Consider the following 26,723-nt stretch of genomic DNA (forward strand, 5'->3'; position numbering starts at 1 on the left):
ATTTGCTAAAATACAAATTTTGAAACACAGATTAGGATCTAATATATAATGAAACTAGATATTGGAGGGATATATTTTTGATAGACAATGAAGGATTAATTCATTTTATTTGTTGGTCCAATTTTGATATCAAAATATAAACCAATACCATCATGTAATTGGGCTTGCTAGAATTTTCAATCTGATGTATTGTACCAACTGCTTGGTAAGATAAGTAGATTGTGACAAAACGCACAACCACTCATAGTCTATGACTTCACTATTTATAGAGTTTTCAATCTAATGTACCATACCAACTGCTGGGCAAGGAAAACAGATTTTGACAAAACGAGCAACCCCTCATCTACTATGACGTCAATATTAAAAGCGTGGTGGAAGTCAAACATTAGTCGTACACACGTTATGTTGTAACTTTGTATATCTATTAACCTTGACTACTGTATAAACTTGAATGAAAATGGGGTCATATCTGTATAAAATTTGATTGTTAAGTCCCTCAATATGGCTAGCATCAACAATATTACTGCCCCATAAAAACACGCTATAAATATTTTTCATAGTTTACGTATATTTTAAGTAACATAGACGTAAAAAAAAAATTATAATTCAATTTATTTTTATTATGGACACTTCTGTAACCAAGCATGACGAATTATGTTCACTATTATCATTCCAATTATTTACTCAGTAACTCACCTTGAACCAAGGGGCTGTCGTTGTTGATGGTGGAGGAGGATTTCTCACCTCACCAAGGTCAATGGTTGTATAAGTATAACATGTACATATATTTTTATACGCTATGAATGGACTCATTACTAAAATAATCATCATGTATATAGAATTATATGTTCAAAAAAGTTATTATGTAGTGATGGAAGTAAGTTATTAGATGACATCATATTTGTTTCCTTTTGTTTATGGCTCTGAATGTCATCCTCATGATATAAAGGAATATAAAATTTTAAGAAGATAAAAAAAGGTTTTTTATCGTTATTATTATTATTTTTTTTTTTAATCTTTTCATCACGACATTCGTTTTCCTTTTGGATGAGATACAATGAAAAGAAAGATTATTTGCTGTGACGGTACATCCATACTAGAATATTGACATGATGATGGTTTTTCCCGTTGACCCTTGAGGAGTAATTGTACTTATAAAGAAGGATAGATACCAACAACATAAGATACTATTGGTCCCAAAATTTGACGTCCTTTCCTAATTCTTAAAGAGGATTTCAAATTGGAAGCAAACATTGAAATCATCATCACGGTATCACTTCATTATCAATCTATCTCGGCTATCTTGGAGGCATAAAAACTTAATTTTCTAATGAGTATCCACGACTCTCTTTCTGGGGTAAAATACAAAGTAATGTGATATCTCTTTAACTGTTTGGTCAGTTGACTCTTTTTGATTTAAAATACGCGTATTTACGAGTATGAATTCAAAAGGGTTCACTTACCCGAAGATATCTTAGAAGCATGCCAAACTCCACATTGTGATCATAAGTAATTGTTAATGTTTCCCTTTTTATTTTTTAAAGTCAAGGTTAAGAGTGGGCAAAAAAATGTTCCCTCATGATCTAAGTAAATATGAAGCTTTAAATACTTTATTAAGGCCTCATAATACGGAACTGATTTTAAGTCCCATATTTTGGAATGAAGTAACTCTACATACATACAAATCATTGAAAGTACAAAATTTGGAAGAGTTCATTTTTCTTCAGTACTGAATTGACTTAGACAAGTATATATATACTTTTAGCGGCTTTGTTTCATTGCCCTTGAAGAAAGTTTCAAAGGTCCAAAAGAAAAGGGTTGAATGAATCAAACATCCTTTTCTAGTTTTTTTTTTTTCTTTTTCATTCTTGGGTTGAAGAAAATGGTAATATGAAAAGAAGGAAAAAGACACACTCACATTTCAAGCAGACGTTTTCCAAAAAAAAAAAAAAACACAATCATTTTCCCTTGAAATAGAAGTAACCATGCGCGTTGTTTTGCTTTTCAAAGACAGGCAAACGCTGGCGCATGGTAATATTTTTCATTCTATGATAAGGTCCTACATATAGTTAGATTCTATAACCAGTCTATATTGAAGTGCAGTTCAACTCATCACTCTTCTCATTATCTGTTTTATTTTAGTTTATTAGTTTGTATAAAAGCTTCAACTATGATGATATATAGTTCATAGCACCTTAATAAGGGAAGCAGGATTGCTCCACTGCATACCTAGTTCAACATAGTATCACTAATAATAACGTTATTTGTAACTTTTTCTGGCAAAAATGTTGTATCACAGATCCTCTTTTGTCTATCTTTTACTGTCCCTTTCATTCACTGCCTTCAACTTCTCATTTGTTCATTCAGACATCTACCATTCTCCTTTTCCTACTCCCTATGGACCACGAGGAGGAATACATCGACTCACACAATTGGTTCCCAATGAGGGACAACGTCGCCTAGAGGACGACGAGAGTAATGCCATTTATGTAGACAATTTAACACCCGAGTTTCATCGCTATAGAGGACGTCGAAGAAGGGTCTTCTATCGAAATCCTTTGAGTCGACTCTTTCCGCTTTTTCGACGACAAAGGAAACGTCGACGTAACTTTAGATCTAATTTCCGATATCGGAGACACAAAGGCGCAATTAAAGGTTATTTGAGAATGCTCTTCTTAAATTGAATGGGATTTTAATGGCGAACATAATTGGGGTGTATTTTTTTCCTTTAATTTTCTTCATTTTGCAATAGTACAGACTCAACTGACCTTTATAAAAATGTGTACTTTAGCTCGAGGACGTGCCTATGAGTCAGATGAGATGACTGCTGGAGGGATGTTGAACTCTATCGGAGGATCTTCCTCAAGCTGTAATATAGCTGGAGATTCCAGGGAACATCGTTGTACGTTTACTCCTGCATGTTGGATTGCAGGAGGATCCAGTTTTTCGGGGTGTAGCTCCGTATTTTACTCCTGTTGCATCTTACCTGAGGATCCTTTTCGGAAGGTAAGTTCTTCCACATTCCTTCTACATCTATGTGTTTGACCTTTAATTGACCGTGCTAACAAAAACTCTGCGTGCTATTTCCTTCAATGATAGTGATAGTTTCCTTTTCTCTTTAGTCATTTCAAGTTCATGACCTTGAAGCAAATATCATGTAAAATACATAGTTATGTATGTACCTACATACAAAAAGAAATGCATACCCAGGTACTGACCAGTCCTTTACCCCCGACATTCATAGGCTCATTTTGTAATCTATATTTCAATGTGTTATGTTCAGTGAATTCAATGACCCCGAATTAAAAAAGAGTTCATAATGTGTAATCATCCTTGCTGATACTATGTACTCATTGCTTCATCGCCCAACTGCCACCAAAAAATATAATAATTTGCATATTTATATCTGCCTTTGAAAATATATTAACAATCCCTTTGGTTTAAGTCATTATGAAAAAAAATACGAAAATATTTTATATATATAGTGGATTGAAATCATTCTAATCACTTTAACCAAAGGCAAAAGAACGGACTAATACATCCTACTCATCTAATAGTAATAATCAGTCATAATATATTTCATAAATATATCTATGGTATTTAGATCCATATGTACTCCAACTCCATAATCAAATAATAAAAATTTTCACTATTCTTGGCGTAAATCTAAGAATGAAAGACAAAAGTCATTTTTATTTTGACCTTAATTTAATAATCAACTTCTTTACATATATGTAGATCAAGAATACCGACTTTCAGACATACAACGTTAAATGGTTAAAGAAATAGTATCAACATTTCTAGTCACTAGATAATTATAAATCTTTATGAACTCTCTCAACCTTCTCTTCAATATGTAAGAAGGAAAAAAAATCTGGAATAAGTAAGTAGTTCAAAGGCAGTTTATGCTTATTTGCCCCTCTAGAAAACCTATAATTTTTAGGCCTTAGTCCACATTTATATTAGTTACATAAATACTAGGTCTGAACTATTTGTATGATTTTGCACAGAACTACCAACTGCTCTTGATGACATCACAACTGTTGGATTATTCTCCATATATTCCTGATAGAAGGGATATTCATATAGAGAAAGATTTAATTCTAGTTCAACGGGTCAATATTTTAGTACACTAATTCGAGTAAACATACCCGATTAAAATGGATGATGTAGGCATACAATCAGTTTATTTTAAATCTAAAAAGAGATTCAATAGGTATTTATCTGTTTTGGGATTAAAATCACCTATAATTGTTAAAATTGATCTATATGTATAATATCTACTAAACTTACCCACTTATTAGAGATGGTTTTTGGTCTGGCAATCCTAGACCGGCTTGATTCTTTCATAATTTTTGTTGGGCTAAGATAATTCAGCCCTTTAAAAAAGTAGTTTGGTTTGATTCGATTCCAAATTAAAAATCACTATAAGTTAGTCCAACAAAAAAAGTATCCGTCTTAATTTGTCTCATTTAAAATTTGCTCTAGACCAATTTATAGATGAATTGTTGATGATGTCATGTGTGACTTATACGAATAAACTATGGTGTATTACTCGATTATGGAGTTTATAGGAGTTTTTTTTTTTTAGTTTTTGGGGTGTTCAAGAGGCTTATAGACAATTTGTGCAAAAAAACAATAAAAACATCAACGACAGTTGATCTATGTAATATAAAGTTATGTCCCTCATATGAAACCGAAAAAATTGGTCCACAGAGATAAACCATAAAAACAGTATTCTACAGTTTGAAAACAAATAAAATTCAGTCAAATAATGATCCAAATCGGTCTAAAAAATAAACCTATCCCTAACAAAATAGGTCTGAGATTGTGTATCAACACAGTTTGGTGTTATTACTTTTTTCTAAGGTCTGAAATTATAGATTTAAATTGATTTCGTGAATCTTTATGCTAAAAAAGTGAAGCAAACCCATTTGTAAGAATGATCAAGACCTCGTTTTACAACGAGACCGATCCCGACGGAGCTTGGATCGAATTAGTTGGTACTACAAAAATGAGAACACAAATAAATACATTTGTAAAATTTTATAAAAGTGTTACGTTAGAAAATATTTGAAGCTGTGTTTTGAATATAGTTTTTTTATTTTGTGCACAACTATTTATTTCACATACGTAAATATGGCAAATGGATTTTGAAGAACTTCATTATTCACGAAGCTAGTATGCTAGTATCTAAGGGTGATTAAATTTAGTTTATAACTTTAAAAAACAACATAAAATATGTATTTACCGACTTAGATATATAAATATGTACATGCATAGATCTGAGGCACAAAAATGCAGTGTATTATTTATAGAAGTAAAAATAACAATAAAGAGGGGAAAAGACAAAGAGAGAGAAAAAACTTTCACTTTCCGAGCTTCGAATGAAAATGAAAACATGCCTACATACTCTCACATAATATACTTATACACACCGTCTCCTACTTCTCTAAATAGTATTCGATACGTTTTGTTCCAGCGATAAGGAACACCCACCACCCAATAAGGCCATGTCTGTATCCACATGTACATATTCACTTTCTCCACTTGTCAAATTGCAGAGGTGCTCTATGTTTTTCCAGTAGATATATATTAAGATTGTTTTTATTTTTAATATCATATATTCCTAAATATATCCATGTACAATATGTGTGATGTGTCAACACAAATACAATCTTGAACTATTATTAAGAAAAGTCTAATTCCTTATTTAAGTATTTACTTTATCAGTTATGGGGGTTATATCCTAATATCTGGGATGAATGAGATACCTAGAAATATTAACTATTGTATGGAGCCTTCATTTAATGTATGATACATATTTCCAATTATAACCTATTTAATCCTTTTCTAAAGTCAACAAAATTTCACTTATTGAGACATCTTTTAAATTCATGTTCTTCTAGTAGTTTGACGAGTTGATGACTAATCTGTAATTAGTTTTTCGTATAAAATCTGGTTTGCAAGGATTTTTGATTTGAAATTTTTGATTATTTCTACCCTTTTTATAGGTTTAAGATAACTTTTGATTATAAAAATATTAATAATTTATATACATTTTGTGTTTATTTTGAAAAATTTCAACTTGGCGTGTTCCTTCATTAAAAAGTAAATCTTTGCTCTAAATAGCTAAGGACTTGTTAGTTTTTTTAAACCAAAGAATGAAAAGGGCAATGGGATCTGGCACACGTTCTTGCCTTGACTTCATACTTCATATGCTGTCTTCAAGTTTTTCATTCTCTGTTTTTCTTATTAAAAAGATTTGAGACCGCTGTTTCTTCTTCGTAATTTAAATCCGGGGATGGAGGACGCGTAGTAGGGTTTGTCAGACTGGCCACAGAATTTGAATTAGATAAATCCTTAAGACCGTTACAATATTCGGTAAAATCTTCCACATCCAGCTTGACCATTCTACGAGTCATATGACGGTGGGAGGTTGGAACAGATCGAACGACAATCTCCGTAGCCAGAGTCCCTAACTGCTTAGGAACGAACGATGGGTCCAATGGGCGATTAAAGGTTACAAGAATTTACTTGGATGGCATCAATTCGTCCGTTAGAAGATCAATGGATCTTCTTACACGTTCTTGAGGTGAGATGCCCCATTGTTTCGGGACATTCAATTTTAAATTTTCATACTAAGAAGTCAAATCCACAGGAGGTACACCTCTTAGGGTATGTGAAAGCAGCACAGATACGACGATGTTTAGCTTGTCAGACCACTCCTTTACCTTATGGGATTTGCAAATGAACTCTTCCCTCAAGAACCGGGTCTCTGGATCCTTCCTCGAGGAACTTGTACGTGACCAGGTATTGTCTGCTCCTCGGAGTTTGGATTTTAAATCCAAGCAATTTACGAATAGAAATGTTGGGGTTTGGTTCACGAGAAAATTTTAGAGCCATAGTGTCGTTGGTAGAGCTAAGGAAAATAATTTTTGAATCCACACATGGTGTCTCACATCCTGGATTTAAGTTGACTCTAAGTGAAATAGCAAAGTCATTCGCATGGCCATGTCTTAGGGATGATGCCAAGTCTTGGACCGGTGAGTGTTTGTCCTGACAAACAAAACAAGCCCTCAGTGTACACAAAACCATATGGAACAACGCCATTTAATCAGAATCCCGATCGACCTTGTTGGGCCACTGCCTCTATCAAAGGGATATCGAGTCCTACTAACGGTTGTTTTGGATAGGGCTACGAGATGGACAGAAGCACTTCCTTTACAAGACACTAATACAGAAAATAAAGCTTGTGCCTTTTTCGTGGCATGGATATCTAGATTCGTAGTCCCTCAGACAGTACACTGAGATCGGGGAGCTCAATTTACTGGTTCTCTATAGAAACACTTGGGACAACTCATCGGTTCGAGTAACCTATCCCCCACCTCGTATCACCCGGGGTCCAACGGCATTATTGAGTGGTTTCAAAGGACTTTGAAGACTTCTGTCGGTTCACAAATGAGCCAGGAAGGTAAATCTTGGGTAGACACTCTTCCAACTGTAATGATAGGCCTTCGTTCTGCCATCCCAGTTATTCCGGGATCAACATTTTCTCCAATGCACTACGTCTTAGGTACAGCACCGAGGCTACCGTTAGCGTTCACGGAACGTACTGGTGCGCCCAATGATAAGAGCTTGGGCGCACCAATACGTTCAATGAGATGAAGCATGCTCCACCAAGAGTTATCCCCCAGCCTCCACGAGAGTGAGGGCCGCGTTGGAAGCTCTTAAGAAGTCGGATCATGTTTTTGTCAGAAATAAGCCGATTAAACTATCCCTGGCTCCTACATGTTTGGCCCCTTTTAAAGTCCTGTCTATGTCCGACAGAATCTTTACTCTGGGCATGGGTCATCTAACCGACTTTGTGTCAATCGACAGCTTGAAACCGGCTTTCGGAGTTAGGGATATTCTTCCTACATACAAGGACAACTCTCAGTGATTAGAATCTGCATCTAAAGTTATATACTTTTATTAAATTCATATTTTGTTTTACCTTATTAATTTATTCACATATAACTAATTTATTTATTTTACACAGAAATTAATGGGTCGTAATTGACGCAGACACTTGGGAAAATATTATAGGACTTTTACGAAAAGACAGGTTGAAATCCCTTTTATATGTTATATGAGAACTTTGATGAAATATATTCAGTTTAAGTTAGTAATTCTACGCGGTGTGTTCCTTCATATATTCAGTAATTTTATATGTAAGAAGAAACTCACAGTCAGTTTTAGAATCATGAGCATTGCTTTTATTTTATTCATCCAAGGAGTTAATCTTGTATCATAAGAGATAAGTAGCTCAGTTTATACATATTCCAAATTTGCTCTGTATATGCAAGGTTGTTGTATGGTCGAACATCGACACAGGTGGTGACACCAATTTATATATCCAGCACCAGTGGACAGAGGATGTATTTCGTCATGGAGTTAGACATTTTTCTTGATAAAAAGTTAGACCTTAATGCTACTAAATTGCCCTTCAGTAAGGCGATTTGCTCTCATTTTGTTTAAGGTAGGGGGGTTGTTAGCTCATTTTTATGTTTTCATATAGATATACAAAACAAACCTATTTACAATGAGTATCCCTCCTCCCCCCTTCACCCCCAAAAAAAAAATGATGAAAGCTAGCAATGCCCCTGGTGTAACGTATTTTATATAGTTTATTTACGACATCATTCCACGAATTTTTAAGCATAATATATTTAAATGCTTATAATAATTCTATAGCAAATATTTATACGAATGATTAAAAAATCTCTACTACTTCTGTCCTCAGTAATTAATGAATATAATATATAAATTAATGATTTGTTCATAAAATCAAATGATTTAATTGCTAATGATATAATTGGTTAATTGTAATGAAAAAAATTAACTTGTGTATTAAAACTATGTCTTCTAATTAAATTATATGTTTATGGATAATTTATTGATAATTTTAGTTTGAAAAGCATGTGTTCATTTAATTTAACACCGTGCATCAATTCATTTTATGGATACACATTTCATATAAGTATATAATTATAATAATTGATTTTGAAGATTACATTTCTTGAAGTATTCTATTTTATTTTTAAAAATATATTATAATGGAGCTCAATTCATCCGTTCTAACGGAAATTAAATATTTATTCAAGATTTATTTTGCATATTTCCTAGTTTAACTTTGACTTCACTCATTATATTAAAAAAAATGTAAAATAAAACCTCATTTAAGGATTGAATTGAAATGTCATCTGGTTCTACTTTACAACAGTGCTTCTCAAACTTTTTTAGTCCAACTTGCAATAATGATATTACCAAAATCCACGTGCGCTGAATTGAGTACCGCTGTTGGTCTTGCATTATCCATAAATAACAATTAGACAGCACATTTTGAATTCTCTTGAGCGTACTATTTGAGAAACATGGCTTTAAAGTCTTGTCTGCAAATTCTGAATTATAAATTGACACATTATCATTTAATGTCCATTAATTACCATGTGATCAATACTATTAATAATAAGTTTACAAATGTAGATATGATACAAATATATATAACAGGAATTCAACTTATATATATAAATTAGAGTTTTCACCTGTCTTCAGCATTGTTGTTGTAGACCATTGTGGAGGCATAACCAACCAAGTTTTATAACAATAAAAACTTTTTTCATTTATATTAAGCACATTAAGGATTAATTGAGGATAGTTAAATATTGTATGTCAAAATGGACCAACAAATAAAACAACATAAACCTAAAAATCGATAAAAAAAAATCCCTTTATTGCTTAGTTTTAGTATACATTTGACCCTAAAATGTATTAAAAATATGTTATTACATCGTTATACAATTGCATTGAAAATTAACTATTATAATCAAAATATTCAAATATTTTTCATTAATTGATTCTTTTCCCGATTCAATAAAAAAAAATTAATTAATACAAATATAATCATTTTAAGGATTTTAATACATATTATTTTTTATCAAAGGCATCGAGGTGTATTTAATAAAAGTGTTATGTCTTTTTTAAAATTCATAAAGTCATTTGATAAATTTTATCAGGATTTATTTTAAATTTATTCATCTTGTGTACAAAAAAATATCAACTTTGAGCCCTTTAGTCTCTTTCAATGATGATTCAATTTATGACGTTAGTGAAAATATTCAATACATAATTTCAAAATATATGAGAGAATAAAGATTTACTTTTAAAGTAAAATGTATATTTTACAGAATGTCTACAAAAATATATAGGGATTTAAAAAATGAAAATATGTATGCATAATCTTTGTACAATATAGATAGAAGAATGTTGAGTATTAGTTTCTGATTTGGTTTTTCTCTTTTCCAACATTAATGGTATTATTGTGTATACAATTATTGTGGATGACAAATACTTGTGGTTTTTTTGAATGAATTCAATTGCTAAACTAAGATGTGTAATTTAACATAATATTTGTTATTTTGATGCTATTTAGCGTTTTAAGATTTTGGACACTTACCAATCAGTTTTTAGTAGGCCAAATAAGTCAATCATGCCAAGGGCTATTAATTTTTAAGTATTCCTAGACTATCGTTTACATATTATTTCTCCAGAAATTTTAAAATAAACTATTTTGATACATTTCATAATATTACAATTATATAATGGATTCCATAAAATACATTATTAGGTATGATGTTGCTTATAAATATTTTATTAAATGCGTAGCCATACATTTGTTTATGGATTTTTTTTTCATAGAACTAATAAGATAACTAATATATTTATAAATAAATGAGGTCGGATCAACAAAAAATTCTATTTCTGTCATTTTGGAAATGGATTAAAGGAATAGTAGTATGTAATAAATCATGCAATAGCCTTGACGTATCAATTGAGACGAGGGAATCCACAGCTTACAAAGGTACTTTGGGGATCGATTTGATGTCCGATATAAAGGACCGATAATCTTAACCTGCCGTGACGAGATGACATTTTGTGTGAATAAATATATACTCGAACACTTGAAGTATTTGGATACCTATTCATTAATACTGAGTGTTATTTCTGTAGTACAGAAAGATATGAAAACTTTACACCTACACCTCAGTTTTATATCTTGTGTTCCCCACTCTTGGCATGCTATTAAAGGAACACTTCGGATACTATTTTACAATAACTTCTTTTAGAAATCTCCATCAAGAAGTATAAAATAGTAAATATATATAAACCTATATTAATATTTTAATAGAATTAGTCTTAGGTAAATTTGTCTTTAAAACTACTCATTGTTTGTGTTTTTTGTTTTAGTTATTATTTTAGCCAAACATGTTTTTAAAGTGTTGATGCTTCGATTTATTTTAACATATAAATATGGCTTATGGGTCTTTTATTTAACAAATATTAAATGTAATTACTTTAGTGCAAAATATTTACAGCTATATATATTATTCGTTTTGATTATTTTAATTGTCTTTGTATATATTCATTTGTTTTGCGAAGGGTATAATTGTTATTTTTCAGTATTTCAAAATGTTTGAAATAAAATTTGTCTATGAATAAAAATATATTTTATGCTACAAATCCTAAAATCCTTAGTATAAATATTACAAATAACGAGAATTTATAATAATTATGATAAAGGTAATGATGATCTTAGTATAGTTTTGATCTCATTTTCATTGAACGAAATAGTTCTTAGAAAATGGACTATCAAAAGTTAAGATATATTATTGACCTTTCATGTTGCCTATGTAATCCTAATTAACTTATAAAAAAACATTTCTAACAAGGTAAAAATGAATTGGTATAACTCTCGTTAGATTTGGGATCAATTGTATTTTTGGGACAATTTTCTCTCACTTATGAATGCTGGAAAATAAACTTTAGTAGTTGACAATACTAATGAAGAACATGGGAACCTGGAAAAAAAAAAGAATTAAGTTCTCTATTTAATTCTGTAATATAATTGGATACTACATAAACTTCGGCTTTCTTTTTTAATTTTAAAAAAGGTAGCTATAGATACAAAATCTTTAATAATATAGATTCAATTGTTTGGAACACCAAATATATATATATATAATTATACTCCAAATACAAGTTGATTAACAAAATTCAACTATAAATATCACATCCAATCTGAACTACAAATTCATTAGCATTATTGCATAGAGCTATTTACTAACCCAAATTATGTCTTTTAGCCAAGTAGATTATAAAACTTTGCACCTAATTTTCAAGTCAAATCTGAAGTCACACTTTAATAATGCATAAGTTCCAATGAAATCAGAGTAAACAGATTTGTTATAAGACTTTTAGAACGCAGACGTTACATAACACAATTGCCGGTCAAATCATCCGATTATTAACTAATTGTGTTGAATCAAGCTAATATACAATGATTTGAGGAATTATTTTAATTTGGAGCATAATATAAAACTCTCAGATGAATTTAATCTACCAAACTTCAAAAAATATCCAAGAAAACGATCTTACTTTTATTTGATATTGCAGTCTTTCCTCACCCAAAAAAAAAGAAAAAGAAATCGAGGAAAAATCAGTTAGGCAATTCTTCCCAACTGTGGAATTATAATTAAATATTTAATCATTGAGAATTTCCAACAGCTTAACAAGAGCTAAGTCGAATTCAAGCAATCACCGTTAAGACTATTGATAAAAAAAAAGATGCACAAAAAACTAAAGTTAACATCAAAATACAGTGCAAATTGGTATATTAGTGAGGTAACGCCGTGATAAATATATAATAAAAAGAACTAATTAGCTGTCGATTTTTCGTAATGAAATGAAAGCCGATTACCAAGCCTCGAAATCGCTTCTCACTCAATTCTTGTAAAGTCAAAATGGGTATATTTAAAATTATATATTATATCTATACTTATTATATGTGAAAAGGAGGTTAAGTTTCATGACATGTGTGATGATATTATCCCAGAATCTTCACTCTACTTATAAAGTATGTATGTGCAATTATTGTTTGTTAAAACATCATTAAAATAAGGTTGGAAAATGTACAAGGTGATCACATGATGTTATACATATTTTATGTTAAGTAATTGTTACTACTTTGTTGTCGTTACATATTTGAACTTGAACCAGAGGATTGTGGATTTCTTTTTTAAATGTTTTTTCGTAATGATCCTTGAAATCCCTCTTTCATAATTATATACCGTCATATTTAATAAGGTTAAAAAAACTTGTTACAAACTTGAAAAGATACAAATATATAATACAATGATTGTCTTTGTCTTTTTTGTTGAGAATACTTCATTGTCTGGAAAAAAAATTTCATTTTTGTCATATAAATTTGAAGATTTATCCATATTTTAATGATGCATTTAAAAAATCAGAATGATATTAGAAAAAATAAAAACACACGTCATTTACTAATGATGACTAAACTTAAATAAAAATAATATTTTAAAATTTGCTAAAAAAAGAGAAATAAATTTCATAATACTTTGCCAGAAAAATGAATATATTTATTTCGACATAAAGCGGTACTTTAAAATACATAAATATTGGTCGATTCACTTATATATAAATAATGGTCATTTTTAATACCTTAAAAATATTTCTGCTTTCAACTTGTAAGAGGGTGAAAGGACACAAACATAAATTAAAATATCGTTAACGGACTTTGATATAGCTAATAATTGAGATACATAATTACAGAGATAAATAAAATACACTGTGAATCACTTAACAGGTGCTAATTACCAACTTTTTAGAGCGACATAGTATAAATAAATGCTTATGTATGCCGTTCAAACATTAATATTTTAATTTTTAATAGACGATTGGTTACAAAATGATATTTTATTAATCCGAAGTAAACTAAAGGATATTTTGGATTACTTAAAAGTAGAGATGATAAACTGTTTATAAAACATATTGATATAACTAACGGACAAAGTGTCTATTCTTTTAATCAATAATTTAGTTCATTCGTAAATCAACGAAATAAATAATAACTTAAAAGTGTATTTTCATAACATTTGAGACAAGAAAATGTGCGGAATGAATCGTTTTTTTTTATTTTGACTTTAAAACTATGTTTATTACTTTAAGTTGAATATTATTTCGAAAAATTAAAAGAATAATTAATATAGAAATCTGTGATAAAGCCTCAATGCTCTACTCCTTTTCATTCTTGCAAAAGTTTACCGTATTTGTTCGTTATCAAAAAGTCAACGATTTTACCTAATATATTTAAAGGGGTTTCCAATAAGGTGTGTTTGAAACTTTTTGCGTAAAAGAACGATGGTTTCGTTGCTTGTGGAGCACGTAGCACCATCTCATTGAATGTAAACGTTGTCCAGATTAATACCATCCAGTTCAGGCCATAAAAAATCATTCATCATCTCCCAATAGCGCAATCCATTCACCGTAACTGTTGCTCCAGATTCATTTTCGAAAGAGTAGACAAAGTTTATTTTCAGCAAGATGACGCAACGTGCCACACAAACAACGAAACCATCGTTCTTTTATAGGAAAAGTTTTCGGACTATGTTTTCTCTCGAAGAGGTGATCACAATTAGGCCCCAATATCTTATGATTTAACACATTGTAACTTCTTCTTTTGCGGCCACGTCAAAGATAAAGGCTACACCAGTAGCCCAGCGTCGATTCAATACCTCAAAGATGGAATTCGTGAAGCTATTGAGAGAATACCACATATACTTTGCAATTCGGTGATGGAAAATATCATAAAAAGAATACGATCCTGTAGAGTAGATGTGGCAGCCATTTGCCTGATATTATTAAAATATTAAGATATTATTTCCCATTATTAATGACACACCTTTCTCTGTACATCGAAATAAACATCCGATCATTTATCTCAAAAAATGCAATTTTTCTTTGCATATCAAAATAATACCTCCTATTGCAAAACCCTTCTTTAATTATAATTTGACTTTAATTGAACTATTTTGTAGTCGAAATGAGATCACATCAATTTATAAGTAACTATATGCCATTGCAAAGGACTTAAAAGGGAGAATAATGAACATTTTATTAAAAAAATTGAGTAAACTTAAAAAAACATTGATTTATAGCTAAATCAATTAATTGATGATTTGAACGGTCACTTAAAAGCAAAAAATGTCAATTTCAAGAGAGGAAAATAAGTATAATATTTATGAAATTAAACCATTTTTGTAATAAATGGCGTAAAGAATAAAATCAATTTTTTGGTTATTATATTTATTTTATGTCAACAGAATAATAATTAATTTAGTTATGTTAATTCTGAAGGACATTCATAACACTATTGCTCTAATGCAATTCTATCTTCCATTTCATAACTATTCTACTACTAATAATAAAAAATAGTTCTTAGTTGTTAAGAAAAAAATTAAATTGACATGATATAGTGAGTGTAATTTTTGAATAATACTTAATCATAATTAATCTTTTATATGGAGACACACTCTATGGCTTCATCTTTTAAAATATCTATGAACATTAAATGTAATTTTTAGCAATTTTGCCATAAAGTGTAATTTACTCTTTTTGTATTTTTCCCATTATTTTTTATTTTTTTGAAAGCTTAAAGTCAAAATCATTCCTACAAAAATAAGAAAAATGCATTTAAGTAAGTTGTTTATGATAAAGTATTTAGATACGTATAAACTAAAAAATATTATTTTAATGTTTTTGTAAAATATGAACGAATTACATCAAAAACACATAATTTTCTATGTTTACTGATATTGATGTTTACAATATTACGAATTTATATGTATAAGGCATGTACATACTAGTGTTGAGACTCGGTCCAAGACTGTAGACCGAAATTGAATCGTTTTTAAATCGTAGATGAATTTATGAGTTGCCCAAATATGACTTATGTTACAGATTTAACTTTATTTGATATTACTTTAGATCGATATTCACCATTATAAAACGGAACCGATGTAATCAACAATTCGCCTATAGAGTTGGTCTATATCGAATTTTAAATGAGACAAATCCTTATTGAGGGCAGTCCGGACCAAACTTCTTTAACTCCCTTTAATGTGGTTTACAGCATATATCTCGTTTTCAAATTCTACTTTGTCTTGCGGAAGACGCAATATCACGTCTTAGATAGAAGGATTATGGATAATTTCAGTGAGCTTATGCTGGAATAAAAGGACTCCGAAAGATAACCTGTTGAATTTAAAATAATGCCGTTAATATGTAGAATTAATAAATTAGATTAGGCCGGTACTACGAAGAAGAATGGAGCTCATATACTTCAGAGACACTTTGATCGATATGAATTCATGATAATGATGACTTCAACCGGGATGAACGAAAGAGAGTCATTAAATCAGGGCTCCCATATTTTTTTAAATTATACCAAGTATGGTTGGTTTTTTAGAATTTGTTTCTCCAAGCTATTTACATGGATTTGAAAAATAAACCAACCCGTTCAGGGGTTAAATGATCGAATGAATTCGGTCCATTAAAAATCAGAACGTCTCAAACCGGTCTAGGATTTTCAGACCGAAGACCAATAATATTATGTAGATCGTACGTATTTTTATATGTAATATGTGTGTTAAATATTGAAAAATGTATTATCAAATTAAAAATTAATGAACATTCTTTTAATGTTAAAACAAAGGGGAAAATTAAAAGTTGTATACAGAACCTTCAATAGTTAATAATGTCAAATTTATGAATGGAAAGTTAAAAAAAAAAATGCCATTATTTTTTAAGCAAGTTAAAATACAAATTTATTTAAAATAATTGTTAGTGGACTACATCTTATGAAAATGAAATTTATATATTTATCACTTTGATAAAAAGATAATTCTGTAAGTACCTAATTAATTGAAAATTAACGTCATTCTGATTGAACCAAATAAATAAGGTTATATATATTTATATATTTTTTTGCGATACTGACTTTAAAAAAAGTCCAAGGACAGCCCTGCTTTTCAGATCAAATACTTTTATACTTAAATCTAAGACACTCTATAGGTTCTCAATGTATCCTTATCTTTTTAATGATGCCTTAATGCTTAAGTCTGAAATCACTGGAGGGGTAATTCCTGTATCTCTTTGTTTCTTTCAAATTACTATAAAGATAATTTATTATATAGGTATATATTGATATTGGTGATATAGCCTCTTCATCCTAATATGACCATATAATGGAACATTCTTAGAAGAGATGGAACAACAAAAATGTACAAATAGATTAGTCGTTATGAGAAACATATCTATATGGACAAAATAAATCCTATATATATTTTTTTTGAAATTTTGATATATTGAAAACTGTTCGGTTAATGAAATCACTTAAGGTCGATAATGACTTTTAACAGATAAACGAATATAAATGACTCATAAAAAATCTGATATAAATATTGGACTTATCTTTCATATATTTAATAATAATGCAATGTTGATATTTCCTCTGATCAGTTGGACAATCTTTAATTTCAAAGTTTCTTCGCTTAAAACTTTACTGGATATGATCCCTCTTTTCTGTAACAAAATTTCTTGTGAATACAAGACACATTTTCCTGATGATGAGCCTGACTATCCTAAATAATTTTTTACCAAATTTATATTCTTCTTGGACAAGTATATATGAAGCTTTACACATCAATTTTTTTAGTAGTGTCAGCAGCAAATAAAGATTGATCCTTTTCCGAATTTAAACATGAATTATTAATTTTCTGAGGATATCGTTATTTCAAATTCTTCATAGAATGTACTTACTAATTAAACTAATTTATATAACGTTTGTGATGGTGCAAAAGGGGCACTCAAGTCTATTACATGTATTAAGGAATCCATCATTTGAGTTGTCTTGGTATTTAAAGTGTAAGTAAAATAGGGCCTACAAATTTTTTAATAGCCTTTAACCATTTATCTCTCGATCACTCCTAAAGAGTAAAAAATACACATTATGGTATATGCAGGCTTATGAACGGAATGCAAAATTGAACAGCATTACATGAAATGCATGATTCAATGAACGGATCTGATTTTTTTTTTTTAAACGATGAACCCTAAAAATGAGATTTTAGCCTTCCGTTGCAATAGGTGATAGTAATTTTGGAAGGGATGTAGTTGTCCACGGGATAAGTACCCTAGAAATACTACTATACAAATTCAGGGGCAATTTTTGGAAATTGGGAAGGGACCTAAAGCTTCACTCCTGCAGATTTCCCTGATATTAACATTCATGTAAATGTGAATTAACCACTCCTAAAACTATTATTTATATCCCTTTTAACAAGTAATAATTTAATTTATCTTGTACTTAATGAAACACATTTCAAACTCTTTGTTTTTTTATTTTTCGCTGTAATTTTTCATATGGACTTCATATTGAGTGAATATTTCAGTTAGATAATATGTTGAACGTTAGTGTTTGTAATCAAGGTTAATTTTATTTCTATTAATCTTGGCTACAATTATTTTTTTCAATGCCCTCTACACGTTGGGGTTTAGTTTTAAAAAAAAACATTTCTTTTCATGAAAAATACACAAATCATAAATACAAAGGTTCAATCATTTATATTTATTAAATAACAGACAATAATTCAAAGAGATATTATGGTCAATTAAAGGCATTGAATTCAAATTTCTGGAATGAATTGAAATACCCGTGAGTTTTAACTGTAGTTTAAAACCTCCATTTTATTTATTTGACTTAATTTGGCTCCAATATTGTCTTAGAAATATAACTTAATATTTTCCTAATTCTATAAATGTGGCGGTGAATTTTGGCTACTTTCAGTAGAATTAGTGTTGCCTCCAAAGGATCAATCAGAATCATTATTAAAATTAACTATAATTTGTAGGAAAATGTATGTATTCTATGCTAAATTTTGAGAAAAAAAATATTCTAGCTTCCTTTTGTGTTGACGTGCTACAAATATACTATTTTTTACAATGACTCAGTACTATTAAGTGTTGCCCATAAGTTATATATAATACATTTTTATAATTAATTATGACTTAATTTATCTATATTTACTATGGTATTAAGAAGATATGAATCAAAACGGAGATAGCTATTCTACTTTTGTGAAAATAAAATAATGCAATTTTTAGTAGCTACGAGTGTTTTGAACTTGAGTTTGATTAATTTTTTTATCATTCCTATATATATATATTTTAGATAAAAAAAGCTTTGGTGCCCCTGACATATATCAAAGCATTCTCGTTTTTCTAAGTTCAATTTGATTTAGCAATCTCATTTGGAGTATCCGACTTTTTATGCCTCAAAATTTATAGAGCTTCATTTAAAGAGTATGGTAGTCTATGTTTATATACTGTACAGCCCTGTTACTACCTTATAATTGGAACCCTGAACAGACCACCAAAATAGTGGAACTCTTACAAGTCTAGGTAAATGTACAATGTACATAGTTGCAAGCCGGTATACTTAAAAAAAAACCCAAAAGTTAACTTGATCACTCTGACAATTTTAAGAATGTTTGGTAGAAGAGTTGCATGGCTGTCATGACGTTTCGATAAATTAAATATATTACTTCAATGATGGTCCTCAATTATATTCCTAGTCCAACAAGAACTACCAACAAATGCAAGAAATCCTCAGTGTTACAGTTTTTTCACGACTAGTGATTACTTCATATGTTCTATCTATATACAAAAGAATAATGATAAAAGGTTTGGAAAATTTAAAAAACAAAACAAAATTTCAGGGATCAAATACAATAAAGTGCTTTTTCTTCCATTATCATATTGATTTCATCTATGGTTATGTATATGGACTACAGAGAGAATTCATCGATCAGAAAGGGTATTTGTAATATTTAAATGTTTACTTATACTTAATTGGTGCAACTCTATCTGAAAAATTAAAGGAGCCTTAAAAAAGAAGAAGGTTTATAACAACTAATGTACGCAGAAAAATATTTTCTCTTGTTCCTGTCCTTCTCTTGTGTAATCCATGGTACTTACTTACATTACGCGTTGATCCATTGTGTTGATCTCTTTTTACTTCCCCTATCCAAGTGTTAAGAAATATATAACATTATAATAATCCATTCATCCGTAATAAAGTGTCATTTTAGAAATGTGTCGTATTGTCTTATTGCCATTCATTCATGGAGTATCACATTCAAAAAATTTCTAATTACTTATTATCTATAAATAAAAATGTTCCCATATAACCATTATTGAAATACTCCCTCTCTCATCATTATTTTTCAGGATCAATTTAATAATCGAAAGATGCGACAACTTCGTTTGGAAACCTCTAGGAAAATCCGTCTTCAAAACGATCCGCAGTGTGGACTTACAAAACATAATTCATTCAGCAAACGGATCATTGGAGGGAAAAAGGCCAAATTTGCAGAACTACCATGGCAGGTAAATATCATTTAAGTGCCAATAGGTCATTGTAGTTTTATTAAATTAAAGGGAAAAGGGTACCATTTTGTATTTTCTGAGAATAAATTTAAATCTTGTTTTAAAATGATCAATGATAATTTACTTTATCTCTATACATAGATATATAATAGAGTTTGTGTATGTGCCCTTTGTGGCTCACTACACCGTTGGACCGTATGCTGAGACTTTGCATGGGTGTCTCTTTTAAACCTGGTCAGCCTAAGACTGGGTTGCCAATTTTTTTGGGGTGGTCATATAAGGGGAGCTTATTCTATACCCAAAACACAAAAACTGTTTTTTTGGAGTGCAAAGAGACTAGATAGGGTGTTGAGTTATACATCAAAAAGTGACTTGTGTATCAAAAAAAAAAGTAATATTAAGAATAAAAACGTTTTCTAAATTTTTACAAATCAAAAAAGTTATGGGCATAAATTATACATTTTATATTATATACAGGCACTATATTATAATATTTGCCCAGGCCGAAGGTCTCTAACCAATAAAAAAATAACATGGACGATTGTCAATGTTATTTTCCACTCGCTCCTTGGTCCGAGCAACGCCAGGTAATCCTTTGCTACTATATATATAAAATGAAAAATTGTCTATTATAAAAAAGTCATTCAAATTTCTGTGCTAAAAAAATCTAGGCACCGTTAGGTTAGAGCAACACATACGTATGTAGTACTTTGGGAGCTTTTACCAGACATGCAATGTTTTTCCATTTCATAAGTGAAGTGTAACAAATTGACTAATATAATACTTGAATCATTTTTTTAATTTCGAAACTCTAACTAACGAATGATTCTTTAATAAATCCATGGAGGATGGAATTTGCAAAATCATACAAACAAATTTTTTAGCTTTTCTCTTATTAATCTATGAAAATATGAAACTCTGTAAAATAGCAATCTTTATTGGATCTTTCAATCTTCTTTCTAAAAAAGAACAGTAAAGGTCCCAAGTTATATGGTTGTCAGTTAATTCTGTCATTCCCCCCTACTATTATCTATTCAATAGTTTGACAAGATATTATTTGAGTTGAGTACATAAACATTCAGAAAACCAAAACCAATCAGAGGGTATAGGCAGAGCATTTATTGTGGGTATTACATTTTGCTGTATCATGTTCATTCTTAGTCTTTAAAATATCTACTATCATTAATAATAATTTGCAAAAACAGAAATAATGTTGTAAAAAATTATTTGTTAACAATATAGGCCACAAAGCCCTTACAATGCTTTAATTTATTCAAAAAATACAAGTCAAGGATTTAAAGTATTCTTAGAAAGTGAAGTGGTTAGTTAAGGTGGTCAAAAAAAGAAATTACTTGCAAATTTGAAATAGAGTTAAATAATCAGAAACCAACTTTGTCAATAAAATTTCCCAATGTATTTTATTTTTAACGCTTTAATTCAAACCTGGGAATATGATTTCCTATTTGACATAAGCATTATTTCAGTATGGAGATATTTGATACACAAACATTAAACCTCTTCAAAAATATGCTTTTTATCTGTTTATGCATTTTCCCCATGCTTTAAGATGTGAGAATTATACCCTGGCTCATCGGACTTAAAGTTTTTCCAAAATGCTTTTTTTGATGATTTTGCGTAATTTTTGGACTAAAACTATAGATAAAGCACACAATTGAATGATGCCAAAAAATACATTAAACAACAATAAAACTATTTCTGAATAATACTTTTAGCATATCTTATTATCTAAGTATCAAGATTGCCAAGTGCCATGAAGGTAAAGAGATACATTTAGGTGCAAAGACCACAGTACTCAAATTGTATGCTCCAATCTATCAATATTATTTTCTACTATATTTAGCCAAAATACATAAGTGACGATATTATCCCACATAAACAAAAATTTATAAATTATTTTATAGTCAGCTATAGATTTTTTGCTTCTTTTCCTCTTATGAGCGTTGGGAATGTTGATTGTTTAATACAAATTATATTTTTTAATGCTAGGAACAATTCCGAGCAATTATTAAATAGTAATTCCATATTTGAGGATGATTAGCTAACTATTAACTGATTTTGAGACAAAAAAGGTATCGACATGATGTATAGAATCGTCCTTTCAACAAAATGCGACCCTCACAGCTGACTCATATAAGTACATATGCAATCTCCTACTTTTACAATATTATTGATCATAAAATGATTTTTGTCATACAATGGCTCATATCCCTTGAATTCTGGTTTAACTTTTTTTTTAAACTGACTCCCATATAATAAAACACTTTACTCAGCATCAAATTAAAAATTGACAATATTGACTAGAAATTTGATGGTGTGGAAGATATCACCTAGGTTGTTTTGGTTTTAGATTTTCCTTACTAAGAATAAGCTCTTAATATCCCTAATTTGACTCCTGATTACCATATATATATATATATATATAGAACCACTTTAATAAACATAAATATATATTTAAAAAATATATTTGGCAATTTGAAAGTCCACGATTAAATCATCTGTGAAGATACATAATACACTTAATTGATTATAGCTAATATGTGATCTGCAATTTGCAATTTTAATCATATTCTAATACTATTGGCTACAACTTCAACATAATTTTTAATATCCAATTTAAAAAGAGAAATTTCCTTCTCCTATAAAAAGTTGAACGTAAGTCAAACGTTCATTTATATTTTCTTTCTATTAGTGATTGGGCAATATCCGATTTTAAAACAAGTACCATTAATTTTTTATTTTATTTGGAGTAGGATTAAGTTTTTTACGCGAGTTATTATGTCATTTTTTAACTTTATTTACAAACTTATTACCTACATATTAAATTCCTTTAGTAATTGTTTCGTTGTTGTGGAAAAGATCCTGATAATTCTTATTCTTTTGACATGGTAATTATTATAATCATTATAACAATGGAGCTGGAAATGGACTATATTTTATACTACATATACTAATCACACTATATCAATCTGGTTAATTAAGGTTATCTACAAAGTCTCATCATAGCATCCCACCTCCCCTTCAAATAACCTTACTTATATTGGCTCTTGTAACCTTAGTAGTACCATAAGGATTTTTATATTGTGCTATACGCTTCAAATAACATATATCAGCAAAAAACTAGTCTAGATGTTAATTCTATTCTTTATTTTGGTCAAATAATGGCTAAATCGAAATTCGTGAAGAAAATTGCAAAAGCCTTTATTGGTATTTTAATATTTTTATGTACTTCCAAAAACAAAAAAGTAATGGAGAATACTAATGGAAAAGTAATCCGCGATAATTGGATCATTTTTGCAAAAATTATGTAATAAAATGTTCTGAAAATTCAAGATATAAAATTGCAATGTTGGAGTCCAAAGTTTTATATACAAAATGCATCGTTTTGTGGCATTTCTTCTTAAAAGTTGACGTTTGATGAAACAAAAGAGACAAAAAATTTAAAAAAATTGACAAAAAAAAAGGAGACAAAAAATTATAAAAATTGAAAAAAAAAGAGGAATATTTATGCAAAAAAAGACAGATATTTCAGTTAAACATCAATTTTTAGTTCTTCAATTTATATGCAAACGAATATTCAAACAAATTTTTACAAATTTTATATACGAATCCAATATGCCATTGAAATTTCATTTTTTTTTGCACCTGAAAAAAAAGAAAATTGGAATTTTCTCAAATTTCTTTTTTGTTGCCCAGAACTTTTTTCTATTTTGAATAAATATAGACAACATAGTTGTTTTTGGTAGACGCCAATCACTTTTTGATTTATAACTCAACCACCTATCTAGTCTTCTTGAGCTGCAAAAAATGGTTTTTGTGTTTTGTGTATAAGATAAGCCCCATTATATAACCCCCCTCAAAAAAAAAAAAAAAAAATCTCTTAGTTCGACCAGCTTCAACGGTGTGGACACACACACAAACTCTAATTTACATATATACAGATTATTTATTAGAAACTGTTGATATAAAAATTGTTGAAATCTTGGGGAACGTATATTAAAAACGTTTATGTCGGCAATATATTTGCTCTCTAATCAATTATTATTATTCTCTGTTTTGAAAATTCAAATATCATCAGCAGGGATTATTGGCCTCACTTTATCTTTGTCAGTAGATATTTACTTTTCACAAAGTTACCATATTTTTTATGAAAATATTCCATACGTGGTTTTTACGCTCATATGGGTTATAGTCATTCTTACATTTATGAACCTTATATAATTTCATGCAGAGCCTTTGAGTATGTACGTATATATATGAATAAACATTTATGATAATTTAATACCTAAGAATGATTAAAATACTTAATTTTATTAAAACAGTTGTGAAAAAGTGTTTTAAATCATTTTACTATCAAACTTTGACGTAGCAAAACAATGACCATTCAGCACATACATATTATATGAACTAAGGTCATTCTTTTGATTAGAGTTTCTTATTTTTGCTCAATAATTCCATAATATAGGATAATGTAAGTTCTATTTTTTTTAACCCAAATTGATTTACCTAAAAGTATAGTGGAGCAAATATCACAATTAAAGTAAGGATATGTAAATTTATCAAACTCTTGTGATATTTTATCTAATAAAGTATAAAAACCATCTATCCATTAGAGTAATGCCCTTAAAAAAGTTTTAAATATCCCATCAAATATCATTCTAGACAATTTGACCATGCATTTTTGCTGTTTAGTTCATCTCTGAAGGTTGTGATGCCATAAAAACCTATTATATTTATTACATTTAGAAAGAGTTTAAAAGGGAAGATAAATATACTTTATTTCTATAAAAACGTGTATTTTTACAGAAAATTAATGCGTCCTTAAAAACTCTTTAAAAGTGTCTTGTTAACTTATAAAGAATATCCGTCATTAAAGACAGATGCACAAATTATAGACGTACACTCACTCAGGGTAAAGAGAAAATTTAAACTTTCAAACCTTAGAAAATAATAACAAGTGAAATGCCACTATGTAAAAGGTTCAGTTTATTTATCTGAAGATGAGGCACATAATTATATGTAGAAGGATATTAGAATGAATAATAAACAGGGAAGCTAATAAAATATATAATAACTAAAGAGTTGACGCACAAGTGATGCAATCCCCTCTATGAAGAATCTCGAATCAACAACCTCCAAAATACCTAAAGGCTGATGAATTAACAATATGCATAGAGACATAGTTTTAAATCAATTTATTTCCCTCTCAAGGTTAAGTGATATACATACCATGGATATGGATATCATATCATATATATACATATATATAATATCACACAATGTATGTATCTAGCTCTAATGGAATCATTTCCTTTCTAGGATATCTCCAATATAATTATGATTTCACTTTTGAACTATTTTCATGTTACTAGGTACATATAAGAATATCAGGCTATCAATGTGGCGGAGTCCTACTAAATCATTTACATGTAGCAACAGCAGCACATTGTGTTCACCGGAACAAATTGGATCAAATCACTGTTCGTCTAGGAGAATTTGACACAAAGAACACAGACAAGGTAAGTTTTTACTTTAAAAAAAACAACTTCCTTAAACTTACAATTACATTTGCAGATTGATGAGCCCCTGGACTCAGAGTCCTTCAAAGTAACAAAAATCCGTCTTCATCCCGAGTTTCGTTACATGCTAACTCAACCTGATCGATATGACATCGCTATCCTAGAATTGGATCGTCCTGTGGTATATAAGGACAATATACTTCCGATTTGCCTCCCAACGTCCGACTTCTCCCTTACTGGAAAGACTGGAGTTGTGGCAGGTTGGGGTAAAACAGACAATTCATTTGGCAAAACTGGAACACACTTGCTTCATAAGGTCCTTGTACCCATTATTGAAAATGAGCAGTGTAAGCATTGGCATCGGGAGAAGAGTATAGCAGTGCAGCTCCACGATGAAATGTTCTGTGCTGGTCATGAAGAGGGACAAATGGATGCTTGTCTCGGGGATTCGGGAGGTCCCCTTGTTATTAATTTTGATGGCCGATGGACACTCATTGGTATAACATCAGCAGGCTTCGGTTGTGCAGTAGAGAAACAACCAGGGATATATCATAAAGTCAGTAAAACGGCGGAATGGTTAGCAGATCATATCCATGAAGTACGGAAATGATCCAAGAGTTAACTTCGGATGAAACGTGTATTCTGAATATCATTTTATATTAACTAATTTTAATATAATATTGGTTTTTTCTTTGTTTGTTTGTTAATTTTTATCCCAATTAGGAAAAGAGTAGACACTAGGCTACATTTCCAGCCTATTGAATATCAAATATTCTTATCATGAAATAGTTATTTTTATAAAATAAGTTATTTTGAAATATACAAATTATATATATA

The 26,723-nt window shown here is 29.9% G+C and overlaps 1 protein-coding gene across 2 annotated transcripts; it reads left to right on the forward strand.

Annotated features, from left to right (window-relative positions):
• Positions 1–2,084: 2,084 nt before the first annotated feature.
• LOC121120367 (brain-specific serine protease 4) lies at positions 2,085–26,723 on the forward strand. 2 transcript variants are annotated; one of them, XM_040715211.2, is made up of 5 exons: positions 2,085–2,655; positions 2,792–3,006; positions 20,191–20,349; positions 25,740–25,886; positions 25,942–26,723. In XM_040715211.2, the coding sequence occupies exons 1-5, from the start codon at positions 2,286–2,288 to the stop codon at positions 26,494–26,496; spliced, it is 1,446 nt and encodes a 481-aa protein (XP_040571145.1). In that variant the 5' UTR covers positions 2,085–2,285; the 3' UTR covers positions 26,497–26,723. The 2 variants fall into 2 exon arrangements, with proteins under 2 accessions (XP_040571145.1, XP_040571146.1); XM_040715212.2 differs by having other exon boundaries at positions 2,143–2,604.

This window comes from Lepeophtheirus salmonis, chromosome 6, assembly GCF_016086655.4.
Source record: "Lepeophtheirus salmonis chromosome 6, UVic_Lsal_1.4, whole genome shotgun sequence".
NCBI lineage: Eukaryota > Metazoa > Arthropoda > Copepoda > Siphonostomatoida > Caligidae > Lepeophtheirus > Lepeophtheirus salmonis.